Source organism: Beauveria bassiana (assembly GCF_000280675.1).
Source record: "Beauveria bassiana ARSEF 2860 unplaced genomic scaffold BBA_S00048, whole genome shotgun sequence".
In the NCBI taxonomy this organism is placed as follows: Eukaryota; Fungi; Ascomycota; class Sordariomycetes; order Hypocreales; family Cordycipitaceae; genus Beauveria; species Beauveria bassiana.
This window is the reverse complement of record NW_007930883.1, coordinates 25181-39255: the sequence shown is the minus strand read 5'-3', so window position 1 is coordinate 39255 and position 14075 is coordinate 25181. Positions and strand designations below refer to the sequence as shown.

The window sequence follows — 14075 nt, the reverse complement described above, 5'->3', positions numbered from 1 at the left end:
AGAGTAGTACTACGTAGACGACCTTTTTTGCTATATAAATAACCTTCATACTTAAAAACTATAGATACTATCTAGCTAATAGAGGTATCTTTTTTAGTAAGGGTATAGTAAATTATACTACTTTTACTAGTAAAAAGTAAATAGCTTTTTCTCTATAAAGACTAGATGTTCTTCTTTTAAAAAAATCTAAATAAACTCTATATTATATAAAATCTTAGAAAACCTATTTCCTTAATATAATATCTTAACCTTTTATTAGAGAACTTTATATAAAATATATAAAAAGGGTAAACTAAAAAAAGATACTTATTTTATAGTATAAGTAACTATAGATTTTAAGTATAGAGGTTATTCGTGTAGTAAAAAAGGGCTATCTATATAGCACTACTCTAAGTAAAAGCGTGCGCGCTATCTATAACGGGTTTTACCATAATTCAGTAACGAGGCGTAGCTCGACTGACTCGTAGCCGCGTGCCCCTTACAGCTCTCGGCATAACTATCATGTTAATGGTAATTTCGGATGAGAAAGTTTTTAGTACAATATGTGACCTTGAAGGACATATCATTTTACGGCACGATGACTTGGTCAAGATATAAATCTACGCATGTCTCCCTCGAATACTTGTTATCAGCACTCACATTCCGCATCTACAACATCAAGTCACTTCGCATCTACAACATCAAGTCACCTATGTTTCTTGCCTTTTCCCACCATCAGGCCTGTCTAGACTAAAATATTCAAGAAATATATCTTTGATCCTCAACGGAGCACTTGCTTCGGGCATCCTGTTCTGTGACTAATCAAAATGGTTCGCATTACTGCTGCTGCTGCCTTGGCTTGTAAGTTCGCTATTCCTCTCTTCACTGCCAGGATGTTGAAGACTAACAGCACCTTTAGTTGTTGCTATTTCTTCTGCAACGATCTGGGATGCCGCTGATAGTGGAAGTCTTGCTGCTCGAGCAGATACCCCAGCGTCGAGCCCGGACGATCTGCAGCAGCTAGATACGCTGATTGATGCTGTGGCAACGCTTTCGGATATGCTCAAAAAGCTGAAGCAGGGTACTGGTGGTGAGAAGAAGGAAGGTGGTGCGTAGAGTTTCACAGTTATTGGCCCTCCGTATAGGAAGCGCTTGGCGGAGATATCTACACTACTGAACTGATACATCATGTCATAAGTAATAGTAAATACATACTATAACTTGAGCAGCTGATTAGTCACTTAATCAGTGAAATGTACTTTGATTTGGTCGTAATACGTGTTCAATTCGCGTATACACTTATATATGCCTCTAATTTGCTGGATTGAATGCCGCACATCGCACTGATGCGCCAGCGAGCCTGTCCCACGGCCACTAACAAGTCAACGACGACAATTGACAATAGTGAAACCGAGCAGACAGCAAGGCAAGAAGTGCATAACTAGCAGTTCTTCTGGCAATAAACAGAAGCTGACGATAAACATTTCGACAGGCATGGAAGTTGCGTGCGAGGACGGCCTATGCATTGCCCAAAACACAGGCTTTGAAGAAAGAGTTGACACTGTAGTTGGTTCCCGCGCGGGCACGGCCCCTTGCTGGCCGCCATTTCATCATTCACCTCCAAAATTTCTGTTTCCGCATTGCTCGTCTCCACATCGCTCGTACCTCGAATCACGGGCGAGGCAACGACGTTGGCGACGGCAAGGCCGAGCATGACCTACATGGGTTAGCGTCGTGGAACGGAAAGCTGCATTCATGTTGAAGTACACACAATGGTGGTAACCAGCTTCATCTTGTGCTGTTCAGGTCTTGTATATTCTTTTGAGTGTTGATAGCTTGGCAGACTGCTTTTGTTCTTGTTCAGAATTTCCATCATCAATGTCTGGGTGGTGCTCGACTTTATTTATCGGATGAAACCCACGATTTGCGCAAATAGTTCTTCAGCCTGTAAGCCTCCCGCAGTGGCTGCTTACGGGACAAAATAATGCATCCTTATTTAGTTAGTTGATATGCTGCAGGCCGAATGCCTTCCGGCAACTACCAACTTGGGTTCTTTGGTGCGCTGCTAGTCGCGATTTGCGCAATTCCGGCAGCAGCCTTGAGACACTCAACACAAACCGCGTGTCTGGTATATGAGAACTATTGAGCAGTACTGGTAGTAACATTTCTTAAAAAACGTACGACGAATAGATCAGGCTACGGCAAAGGCTTGAGCAAAATACAATACATTTGTCATAGCGTGACACCTAGCACCTTCTCGGCACGCCACGGTTGTATTGACAAAAGTTCTCACGAGGCTGGTCCGCGACTGACTCATCCAAGTGTTGTCCACGTTATGAAATTTCACTTGATAATATCATATACAGATGACGGTATGTGAGGGCCGAGGCATCGTGTTGCAGGTCCACGGGTGGTGGCCCTATGCCGAGTACATTCCTGCTGCGCTTCTTACACGGCGCAATGGAGGCATCCACGTGAAAAATGCCCTTGAAGAATACCCTCGACCGGCTGAGCAAGCTACATACAATGCCCAGGCATCTATCTCGCCATGATCGGGCAATTACCCACAATATCCCCATTTGCCCTGAAGAGACCCCCAATCTTCCGAAACGGAAAACGCAGCCCGACGGTGCTCCCTAGCAAACATAAAGCTGTTCAACGACTCGACGCTCAATTATGACTTGACCTGGCGCTACATATTGCACAGTTTATTATTACAAAGGAGATAAAGAATGAGATGACGTGGAAAGACGCCTTTGTATGTCGGACACAGTGGACCCGAGTACTGGCGCAGCACAGGTAGACCAACTCACCTGACATGTATCACGGAGCCAAATGCTGCCCGCCAGACTGTAAAAAAAAAAAAATATTGCATGAAAAAGATGACAGACTACCGTTTACCACAATATTCCAAATCAATGACTAGAGCGTCCCTCGGTAAATTCTGGAGAGAGAAGTGTCAGGTGTTTGTCTGCGCTGCTTTTCATGTCCTAACACGAGAAGCAACACTCACTACTTGCGGCAACCACACCAGCGACACTTGTCCGTCAAATCCCGGGAACTACAGTAGTAGTTGCCAAGAGTGTCGCACCAACAGCCGTAGTATTTCTGGGCGTTTTTACACCCTTTGTCGAAGTGAAACCCTACGCACCCAATCTTGGGTGGGATGCCGCCAGCCATCTCGCCGGCTCCGGCGCTGCGAGGACCTTGGGATCGCCAGTGGCGACGGCGTCGATAACACTAGCAGAGAGAATTGCAAGAAAAGTGTATTTCATAATTAAGGAATTAAACGACTTAGGTGCAAGCTATGTAGTGAGCGTCTGCGAAAGAATAGCATTCCCTAACCCTTTTATAGACAAAATAAAATTATATCCTAAGTATTATTAAGTACTTTAGCTATTTAACTAGTTTTAAAGCTAAGAGTTAGATTTTATAAAATATTATTAGAAATTTAGAAATTTTTAAGTAATTTTATTTTTTAATATCTTTTTTTATAAATCTAATAAAAATAATAAAGATATAAAAAATAAGATCTAAGAGAAGATAACTTATATAATTTATAATTTATTTTTGAACTTTTAATTTATTTTTTTAAATTTAAGAAAATAAATTTTTTTTTAAAAAAATATAGCTTTTTTTTATATCTTTTAAAATAAATTATAATAATTTTTTATCTTTTTACTTTAATTAACTAAGTTTTCTAGGATATTAAATTATATATTTTATTTATAATATACAAAATAAGTAGCTTTAATATAGCTATAATTATTTTTACAATCTTTTAGTAGTATCTAACTAGTGTGTGTCTACGAGGCTGTAGTGTCTACCTAGCCTTGCGGCACCTAAGCGGAGCGACGGGTGTGGGCACGGTATATCCGTATACACTCGGAAATTACAGATGTCGCTTTCAAAAGTTATGTCTGCCGTGATTCCAGAAGCAGGGATATGACAAGGATCTTTACAGGGCAAATACATATAATACATAATCCCTGATTAAGATGAAATTACAAAACACAAAAATCTTGCTACTGCTAGGTAGCCAGGTCAGTGTGTGATGGCTTCAGTACCCCCCTTATATAGCGAGAGAGTATCGTAAGGTACATTCTAGGGACCCTAGTAATGGCTTGTTTCTAGCGTCAAACATAACTATTAAAAGCGACCTCCGTACTTCATGCTCGCTGCTCACAAGAAAACGTATCAGCCAAGTAGTCGTGCACTCTCTACTCGAGCATCCGTCGTACCAACTACCGTTCGGGGTGCTCGAGTCAGTGCGCAATTCTATATTCAACCTATAGACAACTTTACGAGCTGATCAGTTGCACCCATATGTAGGAATAAAGACGGGACGAGTTTGCAATGTCGTCACAAAGCATCAAGGCGGACGGACAGCGGGCATACGCCCTGGAAACAAACGTTTCTTACGGCGATCCTGTCTTGAGCCGGGATATCTGCTCGACTGTGCTTTTCTCTTGAAGGTCCTTTTACTCGTATCCTCGGTGGGTGCTTGTGCATTGGTCTTTGCAGCATGTTGGGAAAATTGACCGGCGGTCGCGTGTCCTTGTGGCCCGTCGCCACTTTGCGCACCATGGACATCTAACCTGACTATCGAGCGATGATCTGTGATAATTTATAGAATTTCGACCAAGTTCAAGCTAGCCTGACATACCTTTTGTCTCTGCTGGCAGAATTGAACTTTTGGAATCAGCCTTACAAGTGTCAGACAGGCTCGCTGTTGAGGCGTGGGGTGAGGCGCAGTCGAATCCTAGTCTTTCCTGGCTGTCGCTCAGCTCACTGCATGCTTCTGCAGAGTACTCACATGGTGTCTAATAGCAAGAACATTGTGACTCAGTCTTATCTACAACGTGAGCACATACTAAAGACAAGAAAGTCGGTCCGCAGAGACATAGTAGGGGTGGTGGGCACATCCTGAAGATTCTTCAATAAGAGATATGTGTTTTAGACACCAAGCAGAACCGGCGTGTTGAACAGTGGGGGTATCGTGAGACAGCTGTAGCGGCGATGCAGAATTTTGTCTTTGGTGATTTGAATAAGTCCGTCTCTGTCGAAGTCGTGCTTCGATGCCAACTAATTCGATTTGCGACGCAGCTTGAACGTGAAGTAAGCTTGGGCGAAGCAAGAGTAATGATGAGACGTGGCCATTGCGCTCGTTAGTCTAAACGCCACGAAGGGTGAAGGAATGTCAAACTGAGCTTGCTGATATTGGTCAGCTTTCTCGGCCTACATTCCAATGTCAAATTAATGTTTCTGACAATGCAGCTACAAGGTTGTTGAGTTTCGGATCATCATGGCCAAGCCCATTAATTGAGACGGCAATTGGGCCCACATCGTGGTTGCCGAGGCAACAGGACCCCATGATTGTCATGCAACGCTTCCCAGACCAATTCACCATGATGGTCAAACGGTCTTTACAACGCGAACCTCCTAAATTTATTATTTATCATCTCTTTTTAATTCTCAAGTCATAACCAAGTTACAGTTACTGGTATCGATCTTACTCTACACGTCTACGATACATTCTCTTTCTGCACTGCGCCACGGCGCTACCGTGCTTATACGGACAACAACAGAAACAGTTGCGCTCGAGTAAACAGGCCGACCAAAGCCTCTTGTCTTGCGCATACGATAACGACCCTTGGTGACGATACGAACAAGACGAAAGCAACGAAAAAAAAAACAAGAAGAAATCCACAAAAATGGAAAATCTGCTCTCTCTCGCGTTCGACAACCTCTCCTCCTACGACGGCCCCAAAGTCCGCAAGGGTCTGCGCCAAGTCGAGGGTCTGCTGGCGCAAATCTGCTTGTCGTCGGCCTCCCGCGACGGAAGCAAGCCCGACCAAGACACGACGGGGATAACGGGCGTTGACGGCGAAGACGACACGACAACGTCGCCCCCGCCGCCGCCGCGCAAGGACCTCGGCCGGCTCTCCCAAGACCCGGCGTTTCGCGAGTTCTTCAAACTGCAGGAGGGCTTTGAGTGGAACGTCGGCCTGCGGCTCATTAGCACGCTCGATCGGCTCATGGCCAAGGGTAGCGACGGGCAAAACGACTTGCTCATCCTCAGCGCGCTCGACCTGCTGCAGGGCGCGATGCTGCTGCACCCGCCGAGCAAGGGCCTATTTCAGCGCGAGCAAAACATGAATGTGAGTACAAACGCAGAATTCTTTTACCTTGTTCCGACCGAGTCAAAAATATGGTCTGTCAAACTAATACGAGTCCACCCAAAGCTCCTTCTTGACCTCCTCGAGCCGTTCAACTGCCCGGCAATCCAATCCGCCACGCTTCTCACCCTCGTCGTCGCCCTGATTGAGATGCCGAGAAACACGCGCGTCTTTGAGGGTCTAGACGGCCTGCTCACCGTCACCTCTCTCTTCAAGTCGCGCTCCACCTCGCGCGAGGTCAAGCTCAAGCTCGTCGAGTTTCTCTACTTTTACCTCATGCCCGAGACGCCCTCCATCCCCCGCGCCGACCGCCGCGATTCGCTGCCGGATATGCTCCAGCGCAGTCCGAGCAAGCTCGCGAGCGCGTTTGGCGGCGGTGATGCGGCGGCGGCGCACAAGCGCGGGCGTGGCGAGACGGGCGGAACGCTGTCGACGTCTGAGAAGCAGCAGTTGCTGAGTAGACATCTAAGCAACGTGGAGGATCTGGTCAAGGATCTTCGCACGTGTGCGCCATTTGGAGGCGTGGTGGCGTAGATGGCTACTCGCTCGGGCTTGTTCTTGAATCTGCTGGTTTTTTTTTTCGGTCAAAGTGCTCGGTGAATTTCGACAAGACTGACAGCTGTGGCGTTTTGTCTTGAAAATGCGTGTTTTTTTCTTCGCAAAAGCTTTTAATGATTTCTTCTAGTTGGGTTAATTTGGCTTTCACTTGGCTTTGGTCGATTCCTTTTTTCTTTTGTCATCTCAATTCTCGACAAATATCATGTACGAATATGCTCGGAGTTTTCGGTAAATAGATTGGTATGAACATGAATAGAACACATTAAACCGTCACCTCCTTCTCCGACGTCCCCTCATCTGAGCTCGTGTCCCGCCCGATTTCTGTTGCCTCGAGCTCGTACATCTCAACGTTTTCGACAGTAGGCGCGCCACTCATCTCGACTACATCGTCCTCTGGCACAGCCGAGTCAATTTCGACGGGCGATGTATTGTCTCCCGGCGTGTTGGGCTGCGATGGTACCGCCCGCGCGGCGCCCGGTGCTCCCACCGCAGCGCCATCAAAGTATCCTCGCGGCTCGCCGACGCCGTCACCGGGCACCTCGCTTATACTGATCGCCCGGGCCGCCGCGCGGGCCTTGGCACGCTTCTTCCGCAGCAACCACAGCCAGGTCAGCGCGCCGACCACGACGCCCGTGCTGGCGACAACGGTGACGGCGATGCCCGCCTTTGTCGTCGGCGACAAGCCACCGCCCCCCGCCGCACTTGCTGCACACGCACCGCTAGGACACTGTACCGTCGGCAATGTGGTATTCGTCGTCAATGTTGATGTCGTTGTCGTCGTCGTCGTCAATGTCACGGGGGCGACACAGCTCCCGTCGGCGCGGCACTCGGCGCCGTATGGGCAGCAGTTGCCGCCAAGCTCGGCCGGGCATAAAAAGTACTGCGGCTGCGGGCAGCGACGGCCGCAGCAACCCGTTTCGGTCGCGTTGCCGGCGACGGATGGCAGCGGTAGAGCGGTGGTGGTGGTGGCAGTGCGGGTGCAGTAATAGGACTTGCTGTTGCAGGGCGAGTCGGCGACACAGTTGGAGCCCAGCGGGCAGCAGCGCGACTCGCCGCCGGTGCTCACGAAGCAGTACGAGTCGTTGCTGCAGCACTGATCACCGTGTCCCGTGTCCAAGCCTACACGATGGCGGGGGGAATTAGTCTAGAAGTCGAAATCGGGACGGAGTGGGTTTGGGAGGCTGTCACGGACAAGTGTGTTGGTTTGCGCTGCATGCTCCATTACGCTTCAATACTGAGCGATAATGTGTGCGACTTTGCCTGCTTCTCATTCTGGAATTTTGCTGCTGCTTTAATCGAAGAAACTGACAGATTAAGTCCTAATTGTAGTGTTGAGCGGTGTATTGGACGTTTCTATTTGATTCGGTATTGTTTGCTCATGAGGCTGATGGACGCCCGCACGCCTCGGCCTAACCAACTAAGCGTGGCCCCTGGCGCCGATACATGCGACGTCTACCAGGCAAAGCTGTCTTGGAAATAATCTATCGTACATGTGGCTTTGTTCAGCGCACGTACGACGCCAAGTCTAGCGTCGTCCAATATGCCTTCCGGACCACAGGCCACAACAGCTAGACGGCCTCGTCCAGCAGCCGTCGCCGTGGCCGCTATGATGGCGGGGATGGCGGGCCGGCCCATGCGCTGCGAGACAGACTCCGAGAAGAGCGGCTGCAAATCGATGGACCTCGAGGCGTGTAGCGTCACTTCAATGTTGTCTGCTCTCAGTGCTTCACCAAGGTAGTGCTCTAACACCATGTTTGCAAAGGCAGGTTCGCGAACAGCCCAATGCAGATCCACTACCGGCTTGCGTTTCGAGTTTCCGATTAAGCGATGCATGTATGAGATGGGCGTCACGATACCTGTGCCCCCTACGATAAAGACGACATGATTGTAGGTGTGAAGAGGATGGCTGGTGCCGTAGGGCCCTTCCACAAGTACCTTGAACTGTTTTGTATCCAGCGCCAGCTCTCGCAACTGGGCGGTAAAACCATTATATGGCCGGATTAAGAATTCAATCGAAGCTGAACCAATGGCCGTCTGCGTCTTGCCGTTTCCGTCGTCGCAATGGGTGGGAGCAAGCAAGGCTGTTCGCTCTTCCGCTTGGACGGGCGGTTTCGTCACCACAGCGGCAACTGTAAACGGGTGACTCTGTAATCTCGACTTGACGTCCGATAGAACCGTCAAGTAAAAGAACGTGCCGGGTTTTGGCTTACGTAGCGAGTACCACTCCACTGGCACGCTCACCTGTACAATGTCTGCGGCTTGGGAGTATGATGCGCGCGCTTTGCTGCCCCACGACAGAGGGCTGAAAGCCGCGGAGCGTAATACTCTCACAATGCGATCAAAGATCCATATATAGGTCGGGACCCGTACAAAACCGTTCCAACGGCCATTAAAGATGGATACATGGCTACGCACTTGTGAGTTTGATGCTGGCTCATTCTGCGCACCGATGGCGTACTCACCCTAGCATGGAAAACAGTAGTAGGACTGACAAGCCAATGTGCATGACAAGAAACGCTTCATAGTGATACCTGCGTATGACTGGCTTGGACAGTGGTATTAGTAGGCACATGAGTGCTGTAGCCTGCTTGTTGTAAGTGAGTGTTTGCTGAAACTCGAGGCGTGCCTACCAAAACTCCAGCCTGCCAGTATGCATACTCGAGGCATTGTGCGTACAAACCATACCAGCCACCCTCTATAGGCTGTCAGAGCATGCAAGTCAGAAGAAGACGAGGAAGAGATATAAAAACATACGGCGATGCACTATTATGCTATACCCGAGGGAATGCACAATTGCCTGTATTGTCGCAATGCGAGCTGTCCATCGGTGAAAGCTGTTATAAGTGCCAAAGTCCGACCCCGTGAGCCAGATGGCAACATTGTTGCGCATGCCAAATAGCCATATCAAAGGGAAGTTGACAAAAGCTATGATTCCAGTTCGATCAGACACGTAGCGAAGCGCTTGATCGAGGACGCTGTCGAAGCTAGTGACAAGACTTGTAAGTGCATGGGTTCCACGACAAGAGCTTGGGTGAGAAATCACGTACTAATAATTTTCTTTGGTCAGTTGGTAGCCGATTACCGAGAACACGGTGTTTATGGCAATGAACGCAAATATTGTGAGCGACTGTATTCGCGGCGGCACGGAGCAGCCCCAGGTTCTCTGGGCGCATCGGTAGCCAAAGGTCGCTGGTAGAAGCAGCCGGCGCTTCAGCCACGAAGATGGACCGAGCGGCAGTTTTACTAGCTGCAATGATGGATATGAGTAGTATATGCGACATGCTACTAAGTAGAGCCTGTGAGCGAATCCGATGGCCACGACGAGGACCCAAAACGCCATGACAGCCGCACTGGATGGGGGATTTAGCCACTGAGCTCGTAGATGCGACAAAGCAAGGCGGCCACGTACCCATACAAGAAGTGATGATGGTATGAGTAGCTCCAGCCGCCCTAATTTCACAATTTAGCTAGCTAACCATCAAGGAAAAAAAAACAAGGAGCCTTTTCGGGGGCCGTACCAGCGTCTGCAGCCAGACGTTAAAGTATTCCGGCGCTGGAAGAACGGGTCCATGCCGTGGCTCTAGCGGGCCGAGAGTGTCGCTTCTATGGATTCGCGGAAAATTCGAGATCTCTCTCTCTGTATAATTTGAAAGACGGGAAAATATTGGTATTGAAGTGTTGAAGAAGGTCTGACAAGTATCATTCATGCGCGCCAGCGCCATTTTCCGGGTCGAAGCGCCGCAGTAGAGGTCGATGCAGATGTACGTCGAAGTCAAGCTCAGTGCGCTCTTGCAGTTTTGCTCCCGCAGTGTCGCATGGCGAAGAAAGTCTGCGAAAATGACGGGTCTGAGAGAATTTTGGCAGCTCTCTGCGCAGGTGCTGTTGAACGACGTGTCGATGCAGTAACCGAGCTGAGCCGCGCACAGGATAACGAGCCCGCCGACCGCCCCTGGACAGGATACCTTCATATTCGCCAACAATCAGCTCGCGACCATGGCGTGTATGGGCGTATGTGACAATAGAATAAAAACGCGGAGCTAGAAAGTAGAAAGACTTGTACGGCAACGAAATGTGGCGGAAGCACGTCTGGGAGCTTTGCGTTGGCTGCTGACTGTGAAGGATGATGGGCTAGTTATCAGATGCGATTGATAACGAGACTCGGAGACACTCAGGTTGAGGGATCATGTGTGCAGTTTCGCGTGGCACCTTTAGCCGCCTCCCGAGCCAATTAAAAACAGACTGAGCCAGTCACCCACTTTAGTCTACAATGAAGAGGATACTATGGCAGAGAAGCTTCTCCGGTCCGTGAGGCGTCGGGGCAAGGTCAGACGCGGCATTTGCTGATTATGGTACGATTGGACAGCCACTCTCCGACATGTTGTCTGCTTTCAACTTTGGCTAGGAAACATGTCAAAATGCTTCCATGTTCAAGAGTTATAATCCGAACTTGCACGTGATTTTCCCTTTTGATTTCAGACGACCCATATAATCGTGTGCTGCTCCTCGTTGGTCAGTCTTTTGGCCTTGGTTCCTGAGACCATGTAATGGCAAGCGACGGACCAATGCCGAACACGGCTGCTCGCGGCAGGCAATGATTAACTTTATAAACTATTGATCAGCCCATGAATCGCCCCCCTGCTTCGGGCATTACCAAAAATCGTTTACTCCACGTCGGCCACGGACAGCCGCAGAGTGTGAGGCTGTCAGACGAGGCAATATCGGAGCATCAGTTAGTCACGTCCGATAGTCCAGTGCGACAACTCCGTGGAAACTGCGTCGACTTCTTTGCACGCATGGATAAGGGAAAATTTCTCTCCGACGATGCTCCATACAAAGAGCCGAGTTTTTCTTCAGCCCTGGAATTAGTGGAGACAAGCTCACTATTCACAACAGCACGCTCAACCAGTGACGATGATAATTTGGAGTGAGCATGACCAAGAAAAAGATATAATAAAATGAGGGTGAGGGAAGCTACCGTGCCTTTGATGGATGCAAGATACCCGATTCGCTCACATCGTCTCGGTTTTTACGCAACGACATTGACCGATGTGGTGTCGAAACAGCCTCTTGCCAATCTGCGCTGATTGATAAGATCCATCACAGCTCGCTAGTCCGCGTTAGCTTGCAGCAAATTCCCAGCTACTAGTAGGACCGGCAAAAACGGCACATTCCTCGGTGGGCTCACGTGGGTTCATTAAAAATCTAGAAGAAAAATCGACGCGTGTCTGGTTCTGGTCGTAACTAATAAAAAGAGGACGACAAGCCCTCTTGTTGACCATCTTGTCTGCTGGGCTTGGACCATTGACACACTCCCCCCCCCGCCCGCCCGAGTTGAGACCAGAGCAGACCCTCCCACCACGATGAGCGAAATACACAGCAACAGGCCGCAGTCGCGAGACAGCAAGAATCCAGTCGAGGAGCCCGAGATTAGAAAGTTCCAGGAGCTGGTGTCGGACGACAATCAGGATGGCGTGCGCATCGCCGAGGCTGTTGCCCTGTCGTGGAGCAAGACCTCATTGACTGTGGTTTATGTTTGGTATGTAAATTGTCGGCGCGACGCGGTAGGCGCTTGAAAACTGAAAAAAACTGACAATTTCGATTTAAAGCATGTGGCTGTTGTATTTTTGCAGAGCCATGATCGGCTCCCTCTCCGAGACTCTCACGCCCTTTGTCACCAGCGACTTTCAAAGTCACTCGCTCATGCCCGTCATTAATGTCATGACGAGCATTCTCTCCGCCGCCACCTATATGCCGATTGCCAAGATTCTCAACATCTGGGATAGAACGTTTGGATTTGCTGCCATGATGGTCCTATCGACTTTGGGTCTGATTCTCATGGCAGCAAGCAAGAGCTTTGCTGTCTACACTGCTGCCAATGTAAAAGCAATCCTGTTCCCCCCAAAAAGCGAAACGAGAAAAAAAAAAAATCATCCCTTGATTTTTATGTCCGAATAAGCTAACAAACCATCTGCTAGGTATTTTACAATGTTGGCTTCACTGGAATGATTTTTGCCGTCGACATCATGACGGCCGACTTTTCCTCGCTCAAGATGCGTGCCTTTGCCTACGCCCTGACCTCGTCCTCGTACATCATCACCGCCTTTGGAGGCCCCAAAGCCGCCGAGACCATTTACGAGAGCAACTGGCGATGGGGCTTTGGCGCCTGGACCATTGTCCTCCCCGTCGTGTCCGCGCCCATGATGTACATGCTGCAGCGCGGAAAGCGCCTGGCCAAGGAGAATGGCCTGCTTACCCGCGAAAGCAGCAATCGGACCCGGGCAGAAGGCTTCAAGTACCATTTTATCGAGTTTGACGGTGAGTGGCCTGTTCGGAAAATTGTAAGCTGCATTTGCAAGTGCTCACTGGGTGATAGTCATTGGTGTCTTCTTACTCAGCGCCGGATTCGTCCTCTTCTTGCTGCCCTTTACCATTGCTGCCGATTCCGAGGACCAGTGGCGCTCCGCCTACATTATTGCGATGCTCGTGCTCGGAGTCGTTCTCATCGCTGTATTTGCGTTGTGGGAGCGCTTTGGTGCGAGTGTTCCCGTCGTCCCGTGGAAGCTCCTCAAGTCTCCCTGCGTCATGGGTGCCTGTCTAATTGCCGCCACGTACCAAATCTCATATGCCTGTTGGAACAGCTACTTCACCTCTTACTTGCAGGTAGTCTACGACATCTCCAAGTCGCGAGCTGGATACATCAATAACATCTTCAATGTCGTCAGCGGCATCGAGCTGTTCCTCGTCGGCATCTTGATTCGCTGGTCAGGTCGCTACAAATGGGTGTTCATGTGGGGTATTCCTCTCTACATCCTAGGAGTTGGCCTTTTGATCTATTTCCGTCAGCCAAACCACAGCCTTGGATACATTATCATGTGCCAAATCTTCATGTCGCTCGGTGGTGGGGTCATCATTGGCGGACAGCAGGTTTCGGTTGTGGCGACGGTGTCTCACGATGAAGTTGCGTCGGCCATGGCTGTGCTCTCACTAATTGCAACTATTGGCGGCGCCATCGGCAACAGTATCTCTGGTGGTATATGGACCAACACTCTGCCAGGCAAGCTTCAGCAGCTTCTCCCAGACTCCGTCAAGGACCAGTGGCGGGATATTTATGACGACCTGGATGTCCAGTTGAGCTATCCCGTCGGCACGCCGGAGCGCACAGCTATCATGGATGCCTACGCTGGCAGTCAAAAATTCATGCTGATTGCAGGCACATGTATCATGGGCTTGTCTCTCATTTGGATGATGATGCTCAAGAATGTCAATCTCAAAAAGATAGACCAGGTCAAGGGGTTGGTACTTTAACTTTCAAGCTGTGGTTTAGTTCACCACAGTGGACCCAGGGCAGCACGAAATGAT

The 14075-nt window shown here is 49.2% G+C and overlaps 5 protein-coding genes across 5 annotated transcripts; 3 read left to right on the top strand and 2 right to left on the bottom strand.

Moving 5' to 3' along the window:
* Positions 1-806: 806 nt before the first annotated feature.
* Positions 807-1095, top strand: BBA_09230 (uncharacterized protein; the record flags this gene model as incomplete). The annotated part of the gene is made up of 2 exons (XM_008604327.1): positions 807-840; positions 899-1095. The coding sequence occupies 2 exons, from the start codon at positions 807-809 to the stop codon at positions 1093-1095; spliced, it is 231 nt and encodes a 76-aa protein (XP_008602549.1).
* A 921-nt stretch (positions 1096-2016) lies between these two features.
* On the bottom strand, positions 2017-3159 carry BBA_09229 (uncharacterized protein; the record flags this gene model as incomplete). The annotated part of the gene is made up of 3 exons (XM_008604326.1): positions 2017-2118; positions 2793-2829; positions 2993-3159. The coding sequence occupies 3 exons, from the start codon at positions 3157-3159 to the stop codon at positions 2017-2019; spliced, it is 306 nt and encodes a 101-aa protein (XP_008602548.1).
* A 2534-nt stretch (positions 3160-5693) lies between these two features.
* BBA_09228 (cell division control protein 14) lies at positions 5694-6692 on the top strand (the record flags this gene model as incomplete). The annotated part of the gene is made up of 1 exon (XM_008604325.1): positions 5694-6692. The coding sequence occupies one exon, from the start codon at positions 5694-5696 to the stop codon at positions 6690-6692; it is 999 nt and encodes a 332-aa protein (XP_008602547.1).
* Positions 6693-8133: 1441 nt separating this feature from the next.
* BBA_09227 (ferric reductase like transmembrane component) lies at positions 8134-10684 on the bottom strand (the record flags this gene model as incomplete). Its single annotated transcript, XM_008604324.1, has 7 exons — positions 8134-8181; positions 8232-9179; positions 9248-9411; positions 9471-9700; positions 9764-9963; positions 10126-10166; positions 10411-10684. The coding sequence occupies 7 exons, from the start codon at positions 10682-10684 to the stop codon at positions 8134-8136; spliced, it is 1905 nt and encodes a 634-aa protein (XP_008602546.1).
* Positions 10685-12076: 1392 nt separating this feature from the next.
* On the top strand, positions 12077-14021 carry BBA_09226 (siderophore iron transporter mirB; the record flags this gene model as incomplete). Its single annotated transcript, XM_008604323.1, has 4 exons — positions 12077-12252; positions 12323-12593; positions 12692-13031; positions 13090-14021. The coding sequence occupies 4 exons, from the start codon at positions 12077-12079 to the stop codon at positions 14019-14021; spliced, it is 1719 nt and encodes a 572-aa protein (XP_008602545.1).
* Between the last annotated feature and the right edge of the window lie 54 nt (positions 14022-14075).